Raw genomic sequence first — 19,713 nt, 5'->3', positions numbered from 1 at the left:
GGGGGTGGGGGGTGGGGAGGGGACCGAGCAGGGGAGCCGCGGAGGGCCGGGGCGTAGGGGCGGGCAGGAGCCCCAGAGAGAAGCCAGGCCCCCAAGGCAGGGGCGAGCGGGCCGGGAGGCCGAGCAGGAAGATGGAGGGTCTGCGCGGCGGCGTGGCGATGTAGCTGCGCGCCGTGCGTCTCCGACCGCCGGCTCGGGCTTCCCAGCGCGTTTCCAGCGAGGCTGCCGTCTCCTCTGCCGCCTGCAAGATAAATGTGATTGGAATAACGTTACAGTTCGATCTAAGCACAGGATTTAATTAATGCACTCGAATCTCCCAAATACCGGGGGAGGGGCGGTAGAGGGAGGGATGAAGGGGAGGGATTGAGGCTGGAAGGCTGCAGCCCGCGTCAATGGCCTTCCCAGCGGAGGGTGCAGGCCGGGAGGTGCCTCTGGCCAGACAGACGCCCAAACTTAGTTCAATGGACAATTCATTACTTTATAAGTTAATCGTGGAATATAGAGATAAATAACTGGAGTTGCTGTCCGGGAGGATACACAACAGCTGGGTGCTTATGAGATGCAGGGAGAGTGGTTTTAGGAGTAGAGATTTAAAAGCTTCTCTCCTCACCACAGAGCACAGCCCCGGGCCCCACGGATCAGCACCTGCCCCAGCACCCCAGCAAGGAAGCCCTAAATAGCGGCTGGGCCTTGTGAGCGCTTAAAACCTCCTTGGAATCTTCCGTAACCTCTCCCGTATCTGCTTCCTATGCCCAGCGCATACTACACTTCTCTCTAAAAGATGGGTGGTGCCTAGCAGAGTTGTAAGGTGAGCTGTGAGTGTGGAGGGCCCGGCTCCCCCTCCCTTTCCTCCCAGTGTCTGACTCCCAGCACCCTGAACGTGGACGACCAGCATGCCCCAGAGGTAACCAGGACTGGAGCAGTTCCCTCTGATTAAACTCTCCATTAGCCACTTTTCTGACTCATCCCTGTGGCCAGGCCTTCAGGATGGGCCACTCAACTTTGCCCTGAAGCTTATCTTAGCTTAGACCAGGAGCTGGGGCATCATAAACCTCTGTCCATTATAAATGCCCAGAACTGTCTTTTGGAGGAACTCGGGAACCAAGTAAGAGATGCTGCCTCCGAGGGGGGAAGGAAAGCTCACTGCCTGACACTTTGTGTTGCTGTTTCAATTTGCTTTAGCATATTCACATGTTATCTGTTTTAATATACATTGGAAATAAAAGTTAATTCATTTTCAGTCATGCTGTTGGATGCTCAGAAGGCCATCTACATGTTTCTTTAGCTCTGTCCTTTGCGAGTAACTTGTGACGTCTTCCCCCTCGCTTTACCCTTGGCCTGGTCCTCCCAGGACAGTGAGCACTAAGGAAAGAAGTAAGCACTAAGGAAAGAAGCTGGAGGTGAGAAATCGGCCTTCAGGAGCCTTTTCCAATAAAGCAAGTTGATGTTTTCCAAGGTGGCTATGATTTCTTTCTCTCTTGAACTTCTGGTTTTATGGGCTTTGGTGGACCTGATGTTATGGTCTGTCTGTGGGCTATGAATTCTTCAAAGCGGTGAGCTCCTGGGCTGTAAGCTCCTGCAGATCCAGGACCATGTCTTCTTCTGCCCTGTTTCCGCATACTCCCCACATACTGTCTATGGAGAGGCACGCTTAATAAGTGTTTGAGGACCTAATGAGCTCCCTGTGAATCACATCTGGTTGTGGATGGCAGCGCACAGAATGCAGCTGTCTTTTTCCAGTGGAACAGAGAGTTAGTAATTTTGCACCTACTCAAGATGTTTTATATCAAAATCTAAAAATGTAGGTTAAGAGGACACAATCTTTTCCCCATGGGACTTTTTAACTATGTAAAAATTTTAGAGAAGTCTTACATGTCCACGCATGATGAATACTTGAAGCATATTTTTTGAATAGATACTATTTTTTTTTTTAAAAAGAGCTCATATGAATATAGTGTAAAATGCCAAAGGGAATAAGATCTTATGAGAGCTGTCTGGGAATTACACATATTGGAAAAACTCTTCTTGAACAAGAAGTAGAGGGACACACCTTGGAGGCCAGAGTACTGGTTACAGCTCCAGGCTCTGAAGTCAGCAGACTGGACCTCAAACGCTGACTCTGTGACCTTGGATAAGTTGTCAGCATCTCTGTGCTTCAAGCTCCTTATCTGCATAACTGAAATAAAAACCTCCCAGGATTTTGGGGAAAATTAAACAAGGCATGCAAAGTCCTAGGTACAGCTCCTGGCTTGTATTAAGCAGTTAATAAATATGAGCTAAACAGCTTGGGCAAGTTTTTAGTGTCTTTCTCTGACCCCATAAATATCCTGCTTCAGAATGCATAGAAAAGGATGTACTTGGTGAGGCATCTTCCTACGGAAAATGACAAAGATCGAGAAGCTCTTTGGTTCCCTTACAGCATTACAGGCTTTCCTGGAACATATGATATGGACTCATTCTGCCTGGATTTAAAAATTGATGTATTACTTCTGCTTAGCACACCTCTGCGAACCCTCTAAAGAAAGTCCTGCCGGGATAATTCCCATATTGCCTATGGGTCACTGAAGGTCATGTGATGTGAAGGAACCAAATTAGCCAGAAAATAAACAGGCACGCAGAATCCTATGCCAGGCCTAAAGGTGACAACGGATTGCTCAGTAATTACCAGAGGAAAAAATCTTGGGAATGCTGCTTCAAAGAGTAACTGCAGCTACTGAATATGGTATTTTTCAGGTCTGGGATTATAGCTACTTAGTAAATTTAAAAATAGGGTACTTTTACAAAATATCACTTTTTCAGATTTCATTGGAAATCAGACCTCGATAGTAGTTCAGGAGGGTAAATACAGAAATGAAAGACTCCTTTGACTTAATATTTTCTAGGGGAGCTGTTATTTTTGGATACAAGTACTTTCCCACATTTTGTTTGCAAAAAGTACCCACATTTTGCAAACATGGCTCTGTTGCCCTGTGTAGTTCCTCACCAACCCATACCTACCAAGAATAATTTATAGGCACCACTTGGATGAGAAAGCTGGGAGGGGTGGTGTCTTTTGTTAGAAATGACATCATCCATTCATTTATTTCTGTTTTCTTTCATCAATTCATTAAATCAAATGTGTTGGTTGTCAGACACTCTGATAGGCAGACTCAGGGGTTATAAAATTATTCTTGACCTCATAATGCTTATGGTCTTGTGAGGGGAGAGAGGAGTAAGCATTCTGGCAGTACCATGTGAAGAGCTCAACAATAAAGGATTGATGAGAGAACTGGGTTATAAACTCGGTCTGGAGAGGTTGGTGGTGGGGTTCTTCACAGAGGGCAACCTCTGAGCTGGATTTTAAATCATGAGTGGGGTTCATTAGGTAAAGAACTTTAAAAAGGACGTCCCAAGTAGAGGGAAAACAGAAGGCAGGGAAGATTACGGTGGGCTTGGAGAACAGTCAGAGGGGGAGTTGACTGCCACAAAGAAGAGCCCACGAAGGCTCCTGATGAGATGCCGTATCTTCAGCAGTGCTGTTCAGAACTGTCCAAAGTTTGTATAGAGGAATGGATCAATCTCATTTGAACCGAATGCGTATAGGGGCAGCTGGAGTCAGGCCCATGGAGAGATGGAGACAGTGACTGCTTGTGTGGACATCAGCTGATGTGTCCAGTGGCCCGCCAGCCTGTTTTGTGCCTTAATTTATGAATGAAAAAAATTGACCATTTTCTGTTATGAAACACTCTTGAATAAGGCATCATGGAGTTGACTTTTGGAAGGGCAAGTGACCCCTCCAGATGACAGTCCACTGGGAAACTCCCAAAGAGCAGTTTCCCAGTGGACTGTCCCCAAGCCACATGTGATGGAGTTCTTTCTGTACACTGTTGCCTGACTCCTTCATTTCTACTAGGTCTAACAGTGGCCACAGAGGAAAGGTCTTGGGGTCCTCTGGATTTCTACCTCCTATTTCCCCACAGAAGGTAAATACTTTATGAGTTCAGAGGTGGGAAAAGCCATTGTGGTCAAAGAGAGCTTCATGAAAGCTCTCAGATGGAACTGAAACTAGAAAGATACATGGAAGTTTCCAGAGATGGAGATGGTTAACAGGGGCAAGGCAGTCTGGGACAACGAGGCTGAAAAAAGATGCAGAGGCAGAAGAGAGAAAGGCGTGTTGGGGCCAGTGAATAAATAAGCCCGCTTGGAGTAAGGTGAAAAGAGCCAACACGTATAGAGCACTTATTAAGTGCCAGGTGCTTTTTATACATTATCTGTAATCTTTGCACCAATCTGGTGAGGAAGGTATAATTCTCCTCACTTTATAGCTGAAGAAACTGATGTTAAGGATTTGCTCAAGGTGAAACCTCTTTGACTTTAAAGCCCACCCTTTCTACTGCTGCATACTGCTTGTAAGCAGGTCCAGAGACAGACAGCTGGAAATGTGTGCAGGCCTGGGAAGTTTGAAAGCATCATCCATTTGACAGTAAGAACCAGTTAATGCTACTACCATTGAAGATGATGATGATTTTGTCATCTCACTTTTATTGCACACCTGCTATGTGTTGGGTATTATACTAGGCATTTTACATAACTAATCTCATTCAATCTCCGTTCCATCCCTATGATGGTATAATGACTGCCGCCATTTCAAGAATGAGAAACTGAGGCTCAAAGAAGTTAAGCAACTTGCCAAGGTCACACAGCTAGTGGCTTTAATGTGTCCACTGGTATTCCAGGGCCAAGAGGAAGTGGGCTTTAAACCTCTTCCCTTGGTCATTGTGTCTCAGGGCTACTGAGGAAGAGGATGCATACTAGCCTCTTTAAAAAAGCCATTTAATCACAAGGGTTGGGGTGGGGGTATGTGGCAACAAGGAAAAGACCACAGTGATACATCTGAAAGGCAGTGGCCTGCTCTGTGGCTGGGAGAAAACTGAGTAGGGCTGGAGCCTGGGCACAGGGGTGGGGGGGTGCCCAGCCATCCCGTGGGGACAGTCATGAGACAGCATCTTATTTTCATTGTATACTTTAGTGCCAGCACAGCACCCAACACAGCTGATGCCCAGTGTGGAAAGAAGGCAAGGAGCTTCTCTGCTCTGTAGCATACCTGAGGTGCAGGTTAGGGAGAAGGTCGGTCTCCAGTACTGATTGTAGGGAAAGATCATTCACCTTGAATGGGGTGCGCGAGTTGGCTTGCTTACTGAAGAGAACACGTTTAATTAAATACAAAATATAAAGCATAGGGGGGATGCACTGTGAATAGTGAAACGCCCTCCTACCCTTATCTCCCTAAAGACAGCTACTGTTGCCATCCAGAGATGCTCTGTGCATTCACAGGCATTTGAGTGTGTATTATTTTTTATTTTATTTTATTCTTTTTAATATTTTTTTTAAAAACCTTTATTTATTCATTTATCTATCTACCTATTGTTGGCTGCGTTGGGTCTTCACTGCGGTGTGCGGGCTTCTCATTGCGGTGGCTTCTCTTGTTGTGGAGCACGGGCCCTAGGCACGCAGGCTTCAGTAGTTGTGGCTCGCAGGTTCAGCAGTTGTGGCTCGTGGGCTCTAGAGCTCAGGCTCCATAGTTGTGGCGCACGGGCTTAGTTGCTCTGCAGCATGTGGACTCTTCCTGGACCAGGGATCAAACCCGTGTCCCCTGCATTGGCAGGCGGATTCTTAACCACTGCGCCACCAGGGAAGTCCCCTGTATTAATTTCTAAAACATAAATGCTGAGACCAGTTTGAAATGATTTTTTTTCAAGGTTTTTATCTGTATCTTTTACAAAAGACATTTTGCATAAAATTTTAACACTTCAGATGTTTGCAATGATTACATTTTCCAGAAGTTGAGGAATTACTCATTTTGCGCCTACAGACTTCTCTTAAAGCTCAGTGAGCATCTCTATGTGAAAGGAATACAAGAACTTCAAATAGCCTTTTCTTCAATGAATAAATAAAATATATTTGGAAAGCCGTCTTAAGGCTTTTTGCGGTCCAATCCCTGGGAAATCGTTGGGAAGAGCTATTACGTTCAATTGTGTTAATCTCCTGGGTCCTTGCATAGAATTTCGACTTTTCAAATGTTTGCAGCGATTACTTTTTCTAGAAGCTAAGGTATTATACTTGGAGAAGCTACTTGAAAAATAATCTTACAGTTAAGCTTTAAGCTATTCTTATGTCTATTGTGTCTCTTTATCGCACTGACTGTGGGTACAGAAAATCACCCACGGTGAGAGCAGCCACAGTGATATTTCCTAGGTACCATCAGGGGAGGTGTTTTTAAAAAAAATCTCATTTTAGCCTTCATCTTGAGTTTTTGGGCAGTTTTTTTGTTCCTTGTGCCTCTGAAACTGTGATTGTCAACAACATATCTTTGAGAGCAGGGGGAAAAACACTTTTGTGTGTATATTATTATAACAAAAAGCGATAAAATTTCCATGTAGTTTTTAAAAAATGCACTACCACGTGCTGATTTATTGATGAGTACAGCTTCCATGCGGAAATGGTAGGAATCATTGAAGGATGGACTGCTAATAAGTATCCCCTCCCGGTCTGTGGACCCCCCTCTCCCGATTATAAGCACATGCCTCTAGCTGAGATTTCTCGTATTGTGTTCACAGGGAATTCACAGGAATAAGTGGTCACTGGACATCCCAATATTGAAAAACTCAGTAGCGCAGTGGGGAGACTGAGCTACATCATGTTATATACTATGGACCTCCACGTTCTGTGTCATGTTCACAATAATGCTATATGATAGTATTTTATTCCTTGCCGTAGATAAGGGAAAAAGAGACTAAGGGGCATTAAATTACTTGGCCAAGTTCACAGCAGCTATTTTAAAAATGGGATTTTAATATAGAACTGAATGACTGCATAGTTATTCCTCTTTTCACCAAACCTGGTTGCCTTCCATGCCAGAAGCTTAGGGTCTATACACTGGGGCATGAAAGATGCTTCCTCAAAGTGAATATTTCTCATTTAAAAAGGAGCCAAGGATATAGTATCCACCTTGGCTTCTGTATCCCTTTCTCCTCATGGTCAGCTTTTTACAAGGATGGTTGAACATGAGGAAAGTGGCTTCTCAATGGATGAGATGATTGATGTAAACTTGGGAAGGATCCTTTATATCTTTATTTCAAAATTCTATTTTAGTCGGTAGTTTTACATGCAAAGACTCTAAGTCCTGTTGGAGGTGGTGTAAGATGAGGGAGTGTCTAGCTTTGGGTGTCTGTACTTGTGTATGGAGGAGGGCAATTTTGATGTAAGCCTTTTTTGCAGGTCGAAGAGGTTGGGTGGAGACTTGCAGGCAGATGGAGAATGTAATTACCACCTTCTCCCTAACAGCAACCCGAGTAGAAGGAGCCAGGGCAGGCGCAGAGGCGAGAGGGAGGTAACTGATCTTCCCCAGCATCTCTCCGAGGCTTACACCTGTTATCTGACACCTGGCTTAATTCCCGTGGAGGAGCTTTATTCTTGCTCTGAGTTCAAGCTGCTCATTAGAAAAAAGAAACTCAACCATTATGTATGCCATGTCCTTCACAAAGAATTGTATCGATCTTGTATTTTTCCCAAAGGAAAATATCCAACAAAAGTGAGTAGAGAGCATGTCGTAATGCTATTTTTCTCCTCTGTGATCATCTAGGATTACAGAAAGCCTCCCAGTTGGACCTTAGTCACCATCAACAGGTACCACTGCTCACCTGGGGGCAGGTGCTACCTCAAGGGCAATCAGAGTGCGGAACGCTGAGAAGGTTGCTTCATTTCTTGGAGACCTGGCATGACATATATTATGCATGTTGGCATATCCAGGTATGACGTAGACTCCAAGGTGGTTACTGAATTCTGCTGGTTTTGGCTTAGATTTTGGACAATCTTTCCCCATCTGCCGGGGGAATTAGGCTTTTCTGACCCTGCAGCATTGTCTGCACTCCCAGATGTCCCCCAGTCTGTTCTCTGCCTTCCCCATTCTCTATGACAATTAGGACTGACAACTAAACGGGGACCTTGTAACATCAAACTTACTTTTTAATCTTTACAGCAACATCCTTCAACTCTTTAGTTTTAGGTTGGATGGCTGTGCATTTAGCAATTTTAGGTAGGATTTGCAAAACTGTGGAAACTTCATCTATCATAGATCTGGTGTAAGACTAGCTGTGAAAAAGTGAGGGTTGCAGACAGCATTAGACCTTTAGATAGTGGCTGTGAGCACTTATCAAAGGATGCTCTTTTTGTGAGCTCAGAGTGGAAAGGGATGCTGGTTCCACGTAGGTCTTTACAACTGATAATCACTATCTTTGGGGCAAAAAACTGACAACCATATAAATCTTACATTTTTATAGCACTTCAATCTTTTTTCAAAGTACTCTCACATCTATTATCCCATCTTGACCTCCCCAGGAAACTGTGAGTTGGGCACAGCAAGTATTTCTATCCTGATTTCAGAGATAAGACACAAGGAGGTTAAATCCCACAGCAAGGCAGAGGAGACTGAGACTAAACATCCATGTCTGATGTTAAGACTGCTAGTCTCTCCACTACAAAAAAACGCTCTCCTTTTCTATTCTCTGCAATCTAGCCTCTACGGTTGAAATCACTTTATTTAGAGCAGTGTTTCTCAACTCGCCCTGCACATTTAAGTCACCTGAGCAACCGTTAATACCAATGCCCAGACCACATCCCAAACCAGTTGCATTAGGATCTTGGCAGTAGCTCCCAGGCATCTGTATGTTTTAAGGCACCTCAGGTGATTCTGATGCACAGTGAGGACCAAATACCATTGCTAGAAGCTGACCAGTGGCAACTCTCCTGTCAAATTCAGTGGCTTTTCCTTCACTGTTAGCCGGGAGCCAATGGATGTTAATTTCTTCTTTAAACTCACGCCTCCTTCCATAAATGACATTCTCTTGGTTCCCTATTCTTCTCTGAGGGTGCCCTCCCAGTCTTATTTCTTCTTCACCATCTTTATTTTGTCTTCCCAAATTACATGACTTCAACCTCTCTCTTTTCTCTGCATGGTCACACAGGATACAGGGAATAGTGTGAGGGTTTGTGCAAAGGGTCACTTATTTTCAAGGGCTTAAACATTAGAAAGCAAGCCAAACAAGAGCAGAGGCCTCATTCTGATCACTGCGGCAGCTCTAGAACCAAGGACAGTTCTAGAACCTAGGATAGACACATGCTCAATAACTGGATGATCATCTACTTGACTGAGTCTCGTATCTATGTATACAGTCCTGACCTGCATTCCAGTCTTGTCCCTCTAATGCCATCTCTTGGATGTGCCATCTTCTTAAGCCTAACTTGTTCGAAACTGAGCACATCATCTTCTTCCCTCCTACAAACTAGTTCTTTTAAATGTTTCCCAACCATTTCGTCACTCCCAAGGGCCTCATCCTTTTCATGCTGTAAATCAGCCTTGAATATTCTTCCTCCTTTACCTAGGCTTACATCATGATCTCCCCATTTGGCTGACACTGCCCTGCCCGTGGCTCTGGTAGGGAAGCAGTTCGAGGCTGTGCCGTGTGCACTAACTGGAGCAGAAGTGGGTCCACCCATCCACTGGCTGGTTGCCCATACGGTGACCAGGGAGAAAGGCTCTCAGTTCCCTTGGAACGTGGAGGGAGAACATGGGGAACATTGACTGGAAGAGACTGAGGAACTACCAGAGTGACTTTGGGAGCCAACTTGCATGGACACTGAATGGCTTTCTAGGTTTGGTTCTATGTCCTGTGAATCCTTTATAGACATTCCATTTTCTTAAGATCTGCTGGCATGAACTTCTGTTCTGGTAATACCCATAATCAATTATATCAGTGTTAGTGGTAGTATTTCTTCCTTTGAAAATTGTGTATTTTTTTCAATTTGCCTCTTCCTTTCTTTTTGTACCACCTAACCAAATTCCTAACCAACTCCTACCTGAACCAGGTAATCACTTTCTAGCAGGTGTACTTGAACCTTTTTATCTCCTTCAACTCATCTTATTTGCTGTCCCTTCTGCCTAGACTTCCTACTTCAGTTTAAACACATGGGGAGCTCATGCTTGTCCCTTTGGAAATCTTTCTCAAGATTAAGGAGAACGTATAGTCCAGGGATTAAGTAAAATAATGGGTCTGGAATCAGCCTGCCCGGACTTGAATCCAGAGACCAGTTAACTAACTTGGTGACCTGGGAAAAGCTATTTAACTTCTCCATGCCTCAGTCTCCTCACCTCAAATGCGAAAGAGTGGTACATATGTCATAGGGCTATTGAAGGGATTAAATGAGTTAATTATGTAACACGCCAAGCTCTGTGCTGGGCATACAGTAAATATCAAGATATCTTGACTTTGTTATTGGCATCTCCTCTGAGAAAGCATCCGCAGTTTCCTGTTCATTCCCCACCCTCTACCCCAAAGAGTTAGAATTAGGCACTTGTTTTCTCTGTTCTCATCAATGATATATTTTCCCATTATTTTATAGGCTAGCAACCTTTTGCCTTCTGCATTTCACAATGGTCATTACATTGAAATTTGGCTAACTGTGCACCTTCTACCTAATACCTCAGAATGGCGTGAGATTCTTGGCTGGTACCCGGAATAGGCACTTTGGCAAACTCCCCAACCCTCATCTCCTGCTCAAGAACAATTCTCGATGAGTCTAATCTCACCATGGTGATTTCATTCTCTTGCCACATTTGGCTTTGCTCTGGCCAATGGGACATGAAAGGAAGTGTCTGGGAGAGTTTCTGAGAAAGATTACCTGTTTTAAAATGAGACCTGAGGGAAAAGCAGTCACTCTTCTTCCCCTGGACATTGTCATGTTTGTCATGAGGTTTGGAATGGTGGCAGCCACCTTGTGACCATGAGGGGAGATAGCTGAGGACAAATCTAACACTGGGGATGTTAAGGTAGAAAGTCAGAAGGAACCGGGTCCTTGAGGATATTGCAAGGAATTGATTTAACTGATCTTGCAGCTTCCCTTTACCAGGACCTCTAGCTATATGTGAAAATAAATCTTCTTTACTGTTTAAACCAGTTGAGTCTGGGCTTAATTTGACCAAAGGCATCTTAACTGACATAATGCCATGCCACATTGTTTAAACTCTGATGTTTATTTTTTTTTAAAAATCTGGTCCCTCCTCTGATGTCCCTGGGACCTCCTAAAGAGAGACTTTTGAAGTCTTAAAGAGAGGCAGTAGTGCTAGATGAGGCCAATATTTCATTACCCATGGGAGGAGATGAAGGAAAGACTGAAAGAGAGAAAGGAAAATAAAGGGGAGTGGGAAGAAGAGAGTGAAGTGGCTCTACACAGCTCCCTGCCCCCACCCAACCTATGTGAAGGACAGAAGCTCCCCAAAGTTTCTTATAAGGACCCCCAGGGGCATAGCCCAACACCTCCCCTACATGTGGACTCAGCTCTTCCTTTCTGGCTAGCCAGCTCTCGTCAGTAACCTGCCAAAATAACATAAAGCGTCAGGTTAACTTCCCCCTTACTTTCACTTAAAGAATTTTATGCTCCTAATACATTCCTCCAAAGCATCTTTGAGCTCATCTGAATAGCAGGCCTTTACCCACTCTTTATGTAATGAGAACGTACTGCGTGCCCAAGTTATGTGCTCTGGGGATCTAGTGGCAAACGACACGCACAAGGTCCCACTCTCATGGTGCTAATACCGTGGGAGCATATGGTGCTAAGTGCGATGTAGAAACTGTAAGAGGAGATGTGATATAGGGTGTGAGTTTAAGCTGAGGCCTAGAGGAGAGCAAAGAGCCAGCCAGGCATTCCAGGAATAAGGAACAGCAAGTGCAATGGGCCAGGGGTCAGACTTAGCTTGGCTTGTTTGTGGAACGGAAAGGTTGGTGTGGTTGGGAACGTGGTGAGGCTGAGGTTGGCACCAGATCCATAGGCCCCTGTAGCGTGTGGAGTTGGACTCTATCCCGGGTGCAGGGGGAAGCCCTTGGGTGGTCTTAGCAGTGGAGCGGCAGGATTAGATTTATCATTTTGGAAGCCATTCCTGATACCGTGTGAGGAATAGTTAACAGGACAGGGACAGGGGTTGAAGCAGGGAGAACGGTTGGGAGCCCAGCACAGTGGTCCAGAGGAGAAGAGGATGGTTGATGAGAGGACTGGGGTCCCTGTGTTCACAGGGCTCATTGTCTGGTTGGGGACATAGATAAACAAACTGGACATTCTGATGGAATACGTGCTGCAATAGGAAAGCTTACAACCCGGCATCCTGTTGTTCCTCTATTACGCCTCCCGGTTCTGTGGGGACCTGGTTTGTAGGGGACCTAGTTTGGCAAGAGGCCCAGGGGCTGAGCAACTGGAAAGCAAGTTTCTCCTTCTAGTAGGGAGGGAAAGAACTCAGCTTCATCAAGCATGTGTGAGGCACATTTTGTGCTTTTGATGTGCACATGCCTTGACTTTCAAGTGAGATTTTAGGTCTTTTGCAGTAAGTGATGCTTTTTACTTTTTGTAACCTAAGTGGAAGCTGGTATGTGTTAACCGTTCAATAAATACTAGTCAGTGTTTGTCAGTGATTCCTGCACTCAGTCGAGAGATGATAAGAGAGTCTGGACCTTACTAGAAAAGGAACTCAGTCAAGGTCCCAGGAGGAAACAGCAGATAAAACCAAACGAGGCATTTGAAGAGAGTTTAATAAAGGTGTGGGCGGGGATTAGGGAGACCAGTAAGGGATGGTGAAGCATCACAGGGCTAATGAGTGTGGGGGGCTCTTACTCCCCTCCTGAAGGGCAGGAGAGCAAGGGGCCACCAGAGTCTAGAGAGGGTGGGTGATGAGGAAGCCAACCTGCAGGAGGTGTGGCCTCCAGTAGCCAACTCATGGCAAACAACTGCCTGACTTCATGCTACGTCCAGTCTCTGGTCTCCAGCTGGGGTCTTGCATTAGCCGAACCTGAAGCCAGAAGGCAAGCGAACCCACTGATGCAGTCCGGATCCAGGCCCACATCCCTGGGCAAGAAGCAGAGTGGATCAGAGTGGAGAGTGGCTGTGGAGGTGCAGACAGAAGACAGCTGACCCAGGAAACGTGCCCCTTCCTACCTCCCTTCCTTTCGTAGCACTGACTTTAGAATGGCAGGGACTGTGTTTTGTTAGAGTCAGAGTAAAGCCGTCATCACCATCGTCATCCTCACCCTCATTCCCATTTACCCAAAAAGGAAGCTGAACAGTTCAAGGTAATGCGATTCATCGGGACAGAGCCAGGAGAATGTCGGAAGCCTTGGGACCCCTGGTTCAGAACTTCCCACCATCGCGCCCAGCATCTCCCCAGCCAGCCTGCTCTTGTCGCCACATGGATGGCTCACCTTCCTCTTCATAGTTAACCCACCTCATGCCTGGCAGGTCACCAGAGAGGACCCCTGTACTACAGAATCCCCCGAGTCCGCACACCAGGCAGCTATTTGCGATTTTGTATTTGTACCCCAGGCAACATCATTCTAAGCCCCTGGAAACTGGGACCCCAGGAGCCACACCAGGTCCTAATGAAATTCCAAGGCAAGGAAGGTAATGACCAAGGAGCTACCTGATCAGAATGGTCTCTCCTCTCAGCAAGCGGGACACAGTGTTCCGTGGCCGTGCCCGCTGCCGGCGAAGGCTGCCTTCCAGAAGAGACTCCTCCCCGGGCATGTGCAGGGGCACGGCCTCAGCAGGCGTGGCTCCATTGGTTTTGAGGTGAAGGGGCTGTTCTCCAGGGTTTCATCCTAAGAACTGTAAAATGGAGACAACGTGGGACTTCACTCAACCCTGTCTGTTAGAAATAGTGACAGTTCTTGAATTAAGAATTAAGAGCATTTAGGAGAGCGGCCTAGTAGTAACAAATGACAGGCTAATATTTCTTGTGTGTATTATGTCAGGCACTATTCTAAGCACTTTTTCATGTGTCATCTGACTGAATTTTGTCAACTTTATGCCGGAGGTATGGGTATTATTCGGATGGTCCATCTATATTTCCCGGGTCCTTTCATCTGCTCCACTACTGTGGATGCCTGGCACACCTTCTCCTCTCTCCCTAAGCCTCTGCACCACCTTCCTTATTCTCGCTCTCGCCCGATGACCCCCCTGAGAAACTGAAAGCAACTAGAACAGAGCTTCCACACCGGCATGTCTTCTACCACTGTGTTGCGTCGACACGATACCATCTACCCTCCCTCTCATCCATTCCCCTGGATGAGCTGCAGCCCTGGAACTTGTGCACTAGACCGTCCCTGGCCTCGCCTACTCCAGGGCAGTGGTTCAGCCCTGCTCCTCTCCTGCATCATCAAAATGTTGCTCTCTGCTGGTTCCCTCCCAGCAGCCTGCCAACACACTTTAATTTCTCCTAGTTTAAAAAATTCGTCTCTTCACAGATGTAGAGAGCAAACGTATGGACCCTAAGGGGGGAAAGCGGCGGGGTGGTGGTGGTGGTGTGATGAATTGGGAGATTGGGGTTGACATGTATACACTAACATGTATAAAATGGATAACTAATAAGAACCTGCTGTATAAAAAAATAAATAAAATTCAAAAATTAAATAAAAGTAAAAAAAAAAAAATTCGTCTCTTGACTCCATTTACTCGTCCAGCCGCCACCCCAATTTTCTGTCCTCTTTTATAGCAAAACTCCTTAAAAAGAGTTGTCTATTCTTTTCTTAGAAAACTTTATTGAGGAATAATTGACAAGTATAATTGTATATATTTAAAGTACACAACGTGATGATTTGACATACATATACGCTTGGAATGATTGCCAAGATCAAGATAATTGATCTACCTATCAGCTTATATAGTTAACATAGTCAACTTTCTCCCCCCTCTCTTTGTGGTGAGAATGCTTCGGATCTACTCTCAGCAACTCTCAAGTATACAATACCTTACAGTTAACAGTGGTGTTGTATACTTGAAAAACGTTATATGTTTTGATGTTTCCAGTTCTCCCCAGAACCCACTCTAATCAGGCTTTCCTATTGCTGAATCGAATGGTCCATCTTTAGTCCTAAGCTTACTGGGCCATTATCATCATTTGACACAGACGATCACTCCCTGCTTGGAACATTTTTGTCTCTGGATTCCGGGACTTCATGCTCCTGTGAGTTTTCTCCCTCCCTCACTGATTTTTCTTTCCCGGTTCTTTGCTGGATTCTCCTCATCGTCCTAATCTCTCAACAGCGGGGAACCCCAGAACTCAGGACTCAGACTACTAACTTGTATCTACACTCATTCCCTGGATGGACTAAACCGGTCTCATGACCTTAAATACCTACATGTGCTGACAATGTTCAAATTTATGTTTCCAGCCTGCACCTCCTCCTATATTCCTGGCTTATTTCTCCTCCGTAACACTCATCACCATCTACATATTTTACTTATTTGTTTATTTTCCCACAGTCAAGTGTAGACTCTGGGAGGGAAGGGATAATTTTTTAGAACTTTGTATTATGAAACATTTCAATTATACAATAAATCCCTTATATCCATCATCCAGCTACGATAATCACCAACTCTTGCTGAATCTTGTATCATTTACACCATCCCTCCAACCCCACTGGATTAATTTGAGGCAAATTACAGCCATCATACCATTTAATCTATAAATACTTCCATATGTATCTCTAAGATTTAAGGACACATAAAATACCACTGTAGCAATTCCTTGATACTGTTGAATATCCAGTCAGTGTTCAAATTTCTCTAATAGTCTCAAAAGATTTTTTAAATTGTGGTAAAAATATACATTACATAAAATTGACCATTTTAATAATTTTGAAGTGTACAGCCCAGTGGTATTAAGTACATTTACATTGTGCAACCATCACCCTCATCCATCTCCAGAACTTTGTCATCATTCCCATCTGAAACTCTGTACCCATTAAACACATAAGTGATTTTTTACTAGCGTGTTTGTTTGTATCAGAACACGTAAGATCCATAGATTGCATGTGATTATTTCTTTTAAGTTCATAGGTTCCCCCTCCCTCTTTCTCCCCCCTCCCACTTGGTAATTTTTGTTGAAGAAACTGGGCGGTTTGTCTTGGATCTTGCTGGTTATATTCCCATCATGTCATTTAACATGTTCCTCTGCCCCCTGTATTTCTTGCAACCTGGTAGTTAGACCCAGAGGCTTCTTCAGATTCAGGTTTGGTCTTTGGCTGTTTGCCAGGAGTACTTCATCGGTGCTGTGTGTCAGGAGTCACGTGGTGTCCGGTTATCTCTTTGGTGGGGTGTGAGCGGCCATTGATGATCGTGCCCAGATTTATTGACTCAATGGGCGTTGTAAGATGGTGATATTTTATCATTTCTTTTCTTTACTTTCCAGAACATTCCTGTAGAGTGAAACATCCCCGCATCAACTCTTGAGTTACCTTGAGATACAGCTCATTTAGGAAAGTTGAATTAAATGCTTGATTTTGTTCACTTTTCAGAATAACACATCTAGCATCATCATAATGTGGCCATCTAGAAATATCCATGAGTATGAACTGTTGGAGGTTTACCAATGTGATGCGTTTCAATCCACTGCCAGTGTTCGTCTTATTGACGCTCTTCTTCAGCTAGTGGGAGTCCCTTCAGTTTGGGTCCCAAGATCTCTTGACAGGACTTTGGATGGCTGCCTTGGTTTCTGGGGTGACAAGATGATCCAGGCTCATCTTGTACATATTCTGCTCTAGACCTGGGATCTTTATCTGTTTTGTTCATTGCTGTATCCTCAGCATCGTTGCATGTGCCAGAATAGTGTCTGGTGCATAGCAGGTGCAAAATGAATACTTGTTGAATGAATGCACCCATCCCCATTTAATAAGGAAGCAGGCTGAGATAGTTGGGGCTTGTTCACAGGCATGCAGCCAGCACGTGGGAGAGCAGGGTTTGGACTGAGGGAGTCTGCTTTCTGACTTTGTGCTCTTAACTGCAACACAGGTGGTCACTCACTGGGCCTTAAGATGGGCCAGAATGAAAATACAAATTGGTCAGGAAGGGGTGGCACACATTCATGAATGGTCAATCCAGAGGGGCTCCTGTTCCCGTGGGCATCCCCCAGCGCTGTTCTCTACAGGGAACTCGTATTTACTGTGCACCGAAGTGGACACTGATGTGTGATTTTCTTTACACTTTGCAGCAACCCTGAGACCTATAGTATCTGAATTTAACAGACGAGATAGCTGTGGCTCAGGGGGTGAAGTGGCTTTCTCTGGGTCACACAGCCAGAAGGTGGAAAAGCCAGCACTGGAGTCCAGGCCTGATACAAAGTGGTGGCATGTTCTTCCTGTGCTTTCCTGTTTCCAACAGACTTTGGGACAGGATATTCATTAGGGCCGCCTTAAGGCATATCTTATTAAATGTTTGGAGACATTTAGCCCCTCTGCTGGGAGTCTTATTTCCCCCTATCCCACATGTCAGTATCCTGCCCATTCTTCGGAGACTGGCTCAGCCCCCAGGACCTCTCCGCTCTTCTGTCATCTCCCTGTGGTCCATCACTTCTCTTGCCCCCTGGCTGCTCCAAATCTGAGCTCTGGGTAGCGGAGGGCAGTGGAGATGGAGTGCTCTGGAGAGCAGACTCCGTGCTCGGGCTGGCCCACCGTACCCAACACAGGGCCCGTGCAGAGCGGTCGCTTAGGCACTTGGAATTGTTGCAGAACGTGTAGCTGGTCCTTCGAGTTGAGGGCGATAGTTAATCCTCTCATCTCTTCTTCCCACTCTCAGCCACATTCATCTGGGTGACAAAGACATTCACGTCTGAGATTAATGGCTGAACAGAAGCACAGCACCTCAAACAAAATGTAAAGAACAGAAGAGTAACAGACAACGAGGTTGCTTATAGCTGTGGCCTCCAACCTGGATTGTACCAGAGAATTGGCCGGAGAAAGAAACATTAGATCTTTTATTTGTATTTAATTTTCAACTCATCCTTCGAAGATGCCTATTTTTGAATACACTTTATAATGTACAAATATATAGGTACCATTGTATATAATTTATAAGTTTTTAGATACACATATATTAAGAGTGCATCTAACATATTTACTAACAGAGATGAATGATCAAAAAACTTTGGAGACCATTGATTTTTGGAAATTCCTGGCTGAAACCATCAGGAAAATTCCAGGCTGCCCCTCCTGGAGTAGAGGGGGAAGGGAACATTATTCTAAGGCATCAGTGCTTTGAGCCAATGTTTTTGCAAAATCTGCCGATAGTTGGTTTTTCCCAAGGGCCCAAATAGCTGGCTTGGCTTCTCTCTGGAGAGGTGGGTCAGCTTCTGCCTGGACCAGCATTAGTGGGAGGTGCCAGCCCTTCCCCACCGGAACTGAACACCTTGGTGCCCCTGGAGAGACAACCGGCACAGGTGTCGGGGCTGCTGGTTGCCTGCCCGCGCGGTTTTGCCACCACACCTCTCCCAGCAGCATCCCAGTTCGAAAGTTGTTCTTTTGTCGCTCTGCTCAACCCTCTGCCCCACCCTACCCCATTTTTCATCTTTCCAGCTGCCCTAGGTGTTCTCTTTGGCCAGATTTATCTACATACAAATGTTGGGGGGAGGGGTCTGGCCGGGGTGTCCTGATCCAACATTGTCCCCTGGGCACTGAATTTGGGGAGGTGGTGTCAGAAATGCCCCCTCCTCACTGGTGCTGGGAAGTGGGGTTCTGTGGGTCTAAGGACAGCAACAGGGCGTCCTTTAGAACTAAGCGGGGCGGGGGGTCTGGGTTGAAGGAACTGCCAAGGCTGTGAGCCTGAGAGACGACCAAGTGTAAATGCAGGAGTGACAACTGGGGACCAGAAGCAGGTGCTGAGAGCCAGCACAGAGGGTGGGGGGAGGAGTCCTGAGGGACCCCCTGCTTCGCTGACTGAGCTATACATACCCTCCATGGGAGGTGTCATATGTGCTGGGGGTACTAAAAGCACAAGAGAAATGCATCTTCCTGGGGTACCAATTTTACGTGAAGAATGAGGGAAAGATTTTTACACTAAAATAAATATGGAAAGAGTATGGAATAAAATACAAAAAGCACGTGCATTTTAAAGGTGAAAACAGATTTTTCCTGCAGATCTTTTTATGCCTCTTCCCAGACCCCAGAGGATTTGCCTCCCTGGCATCTGCTTGTGGGAAGCACTACACCAGAACATCTGCCCGTGGGTCTGTTTGGTGTGAAGGGCCAGAGGCGGAGACAGGCCGCCTTCTGCCCCAGGATGTGAACTTGAGAGGAGCTGCCCTGGCCTCCCACACAGCAGCCCGGGCCGCGAGCAGAGCCTGGGCGTCAGGGTCAGTCTTCGCTGGGGAAACCCGATCCCACCAAGGTGTGTGGTTTCAGTCTCACCTCTCTGCAAGCAGCTCTTGCTTCTTGGTGTCACTTGGCCAGGGAGCTGGAACTAGGGAGAAGTTTCCACTGTGTCAGAGCCAGGGCCTTTTCTAGGGGAGGGGAGAGTTCTTTCTAGACAGGGTCAGGGCTGCTCATTGGGCTGTAGCATCACTGAAGGTCAGAGCAGTGAGGACCTGATAAATCCTCTGCCTAACGCCATTGTCACGTAGGAGCCTCCTGGAGCCCAGGGAAGCAGTTGGCTGGTTAGTGGCAGAGGCAGATTCACAATAACATCTTTTTTTAGATCAAAAAAATGTAAATTGTATTGTGATAAGAACACTTAATATGAGATCTATCCTCTTAACAAAGTTTTAAGTGTACGAATACAGTATTTCTATCTTTTTTTTTTTTTTTTTTTTTTTTTTTTTGTGGTACGCGGGCCTCTCGCTGCTGTGGCCTCTCCCGTTGCGGAGAA

At 45.6% G+C, this 19,713-nt stretch overlaps 1 protein-coding gene across 1 annotated transcript in view; it reads right to left on the bottom strand.

Annotated features, from left to right (window-relative positions):
* ST8SIA3 (ST8 alpha-N-acetyl-neuraminide alpha-2,8-sialyltransferase 3) overlaps positions 1-19,713 on the bottom strand; it is a 37,919-nt gene that overhangs the window by 7,880 nt on the left and 10,326 nt on the right. The window contains 2 exon segments of the mRNA XM_028479949.1: positions 2-169; positions 171-241. Of these exon segments, the coding sequence (XP_028335750.1) occupies positions 2-169; positions 171-241 (239 nt within the window).

The sequence above is a fragment of the Physeter macrocephalus genome, chromosome 19, assembly GCF_002837175.3.
Source record: "Physeter macrocephalus isolate SW-GA chromosome 19, ASM283717v5, whole genome shotgun sequence".
In the NCBI taxonomy this organism is placed as follows: domain Eukaryota; kingdom Metazoa; phylum Chordata; class Mammalia; order Artiodactyla; family Physeteridae; genus Physeter; species Physeter macrocephalus.
Note: the sequence above shows the minus strand (reverse complement) of the source record. Positions and strands in the feature narration are given on the sequence as shown.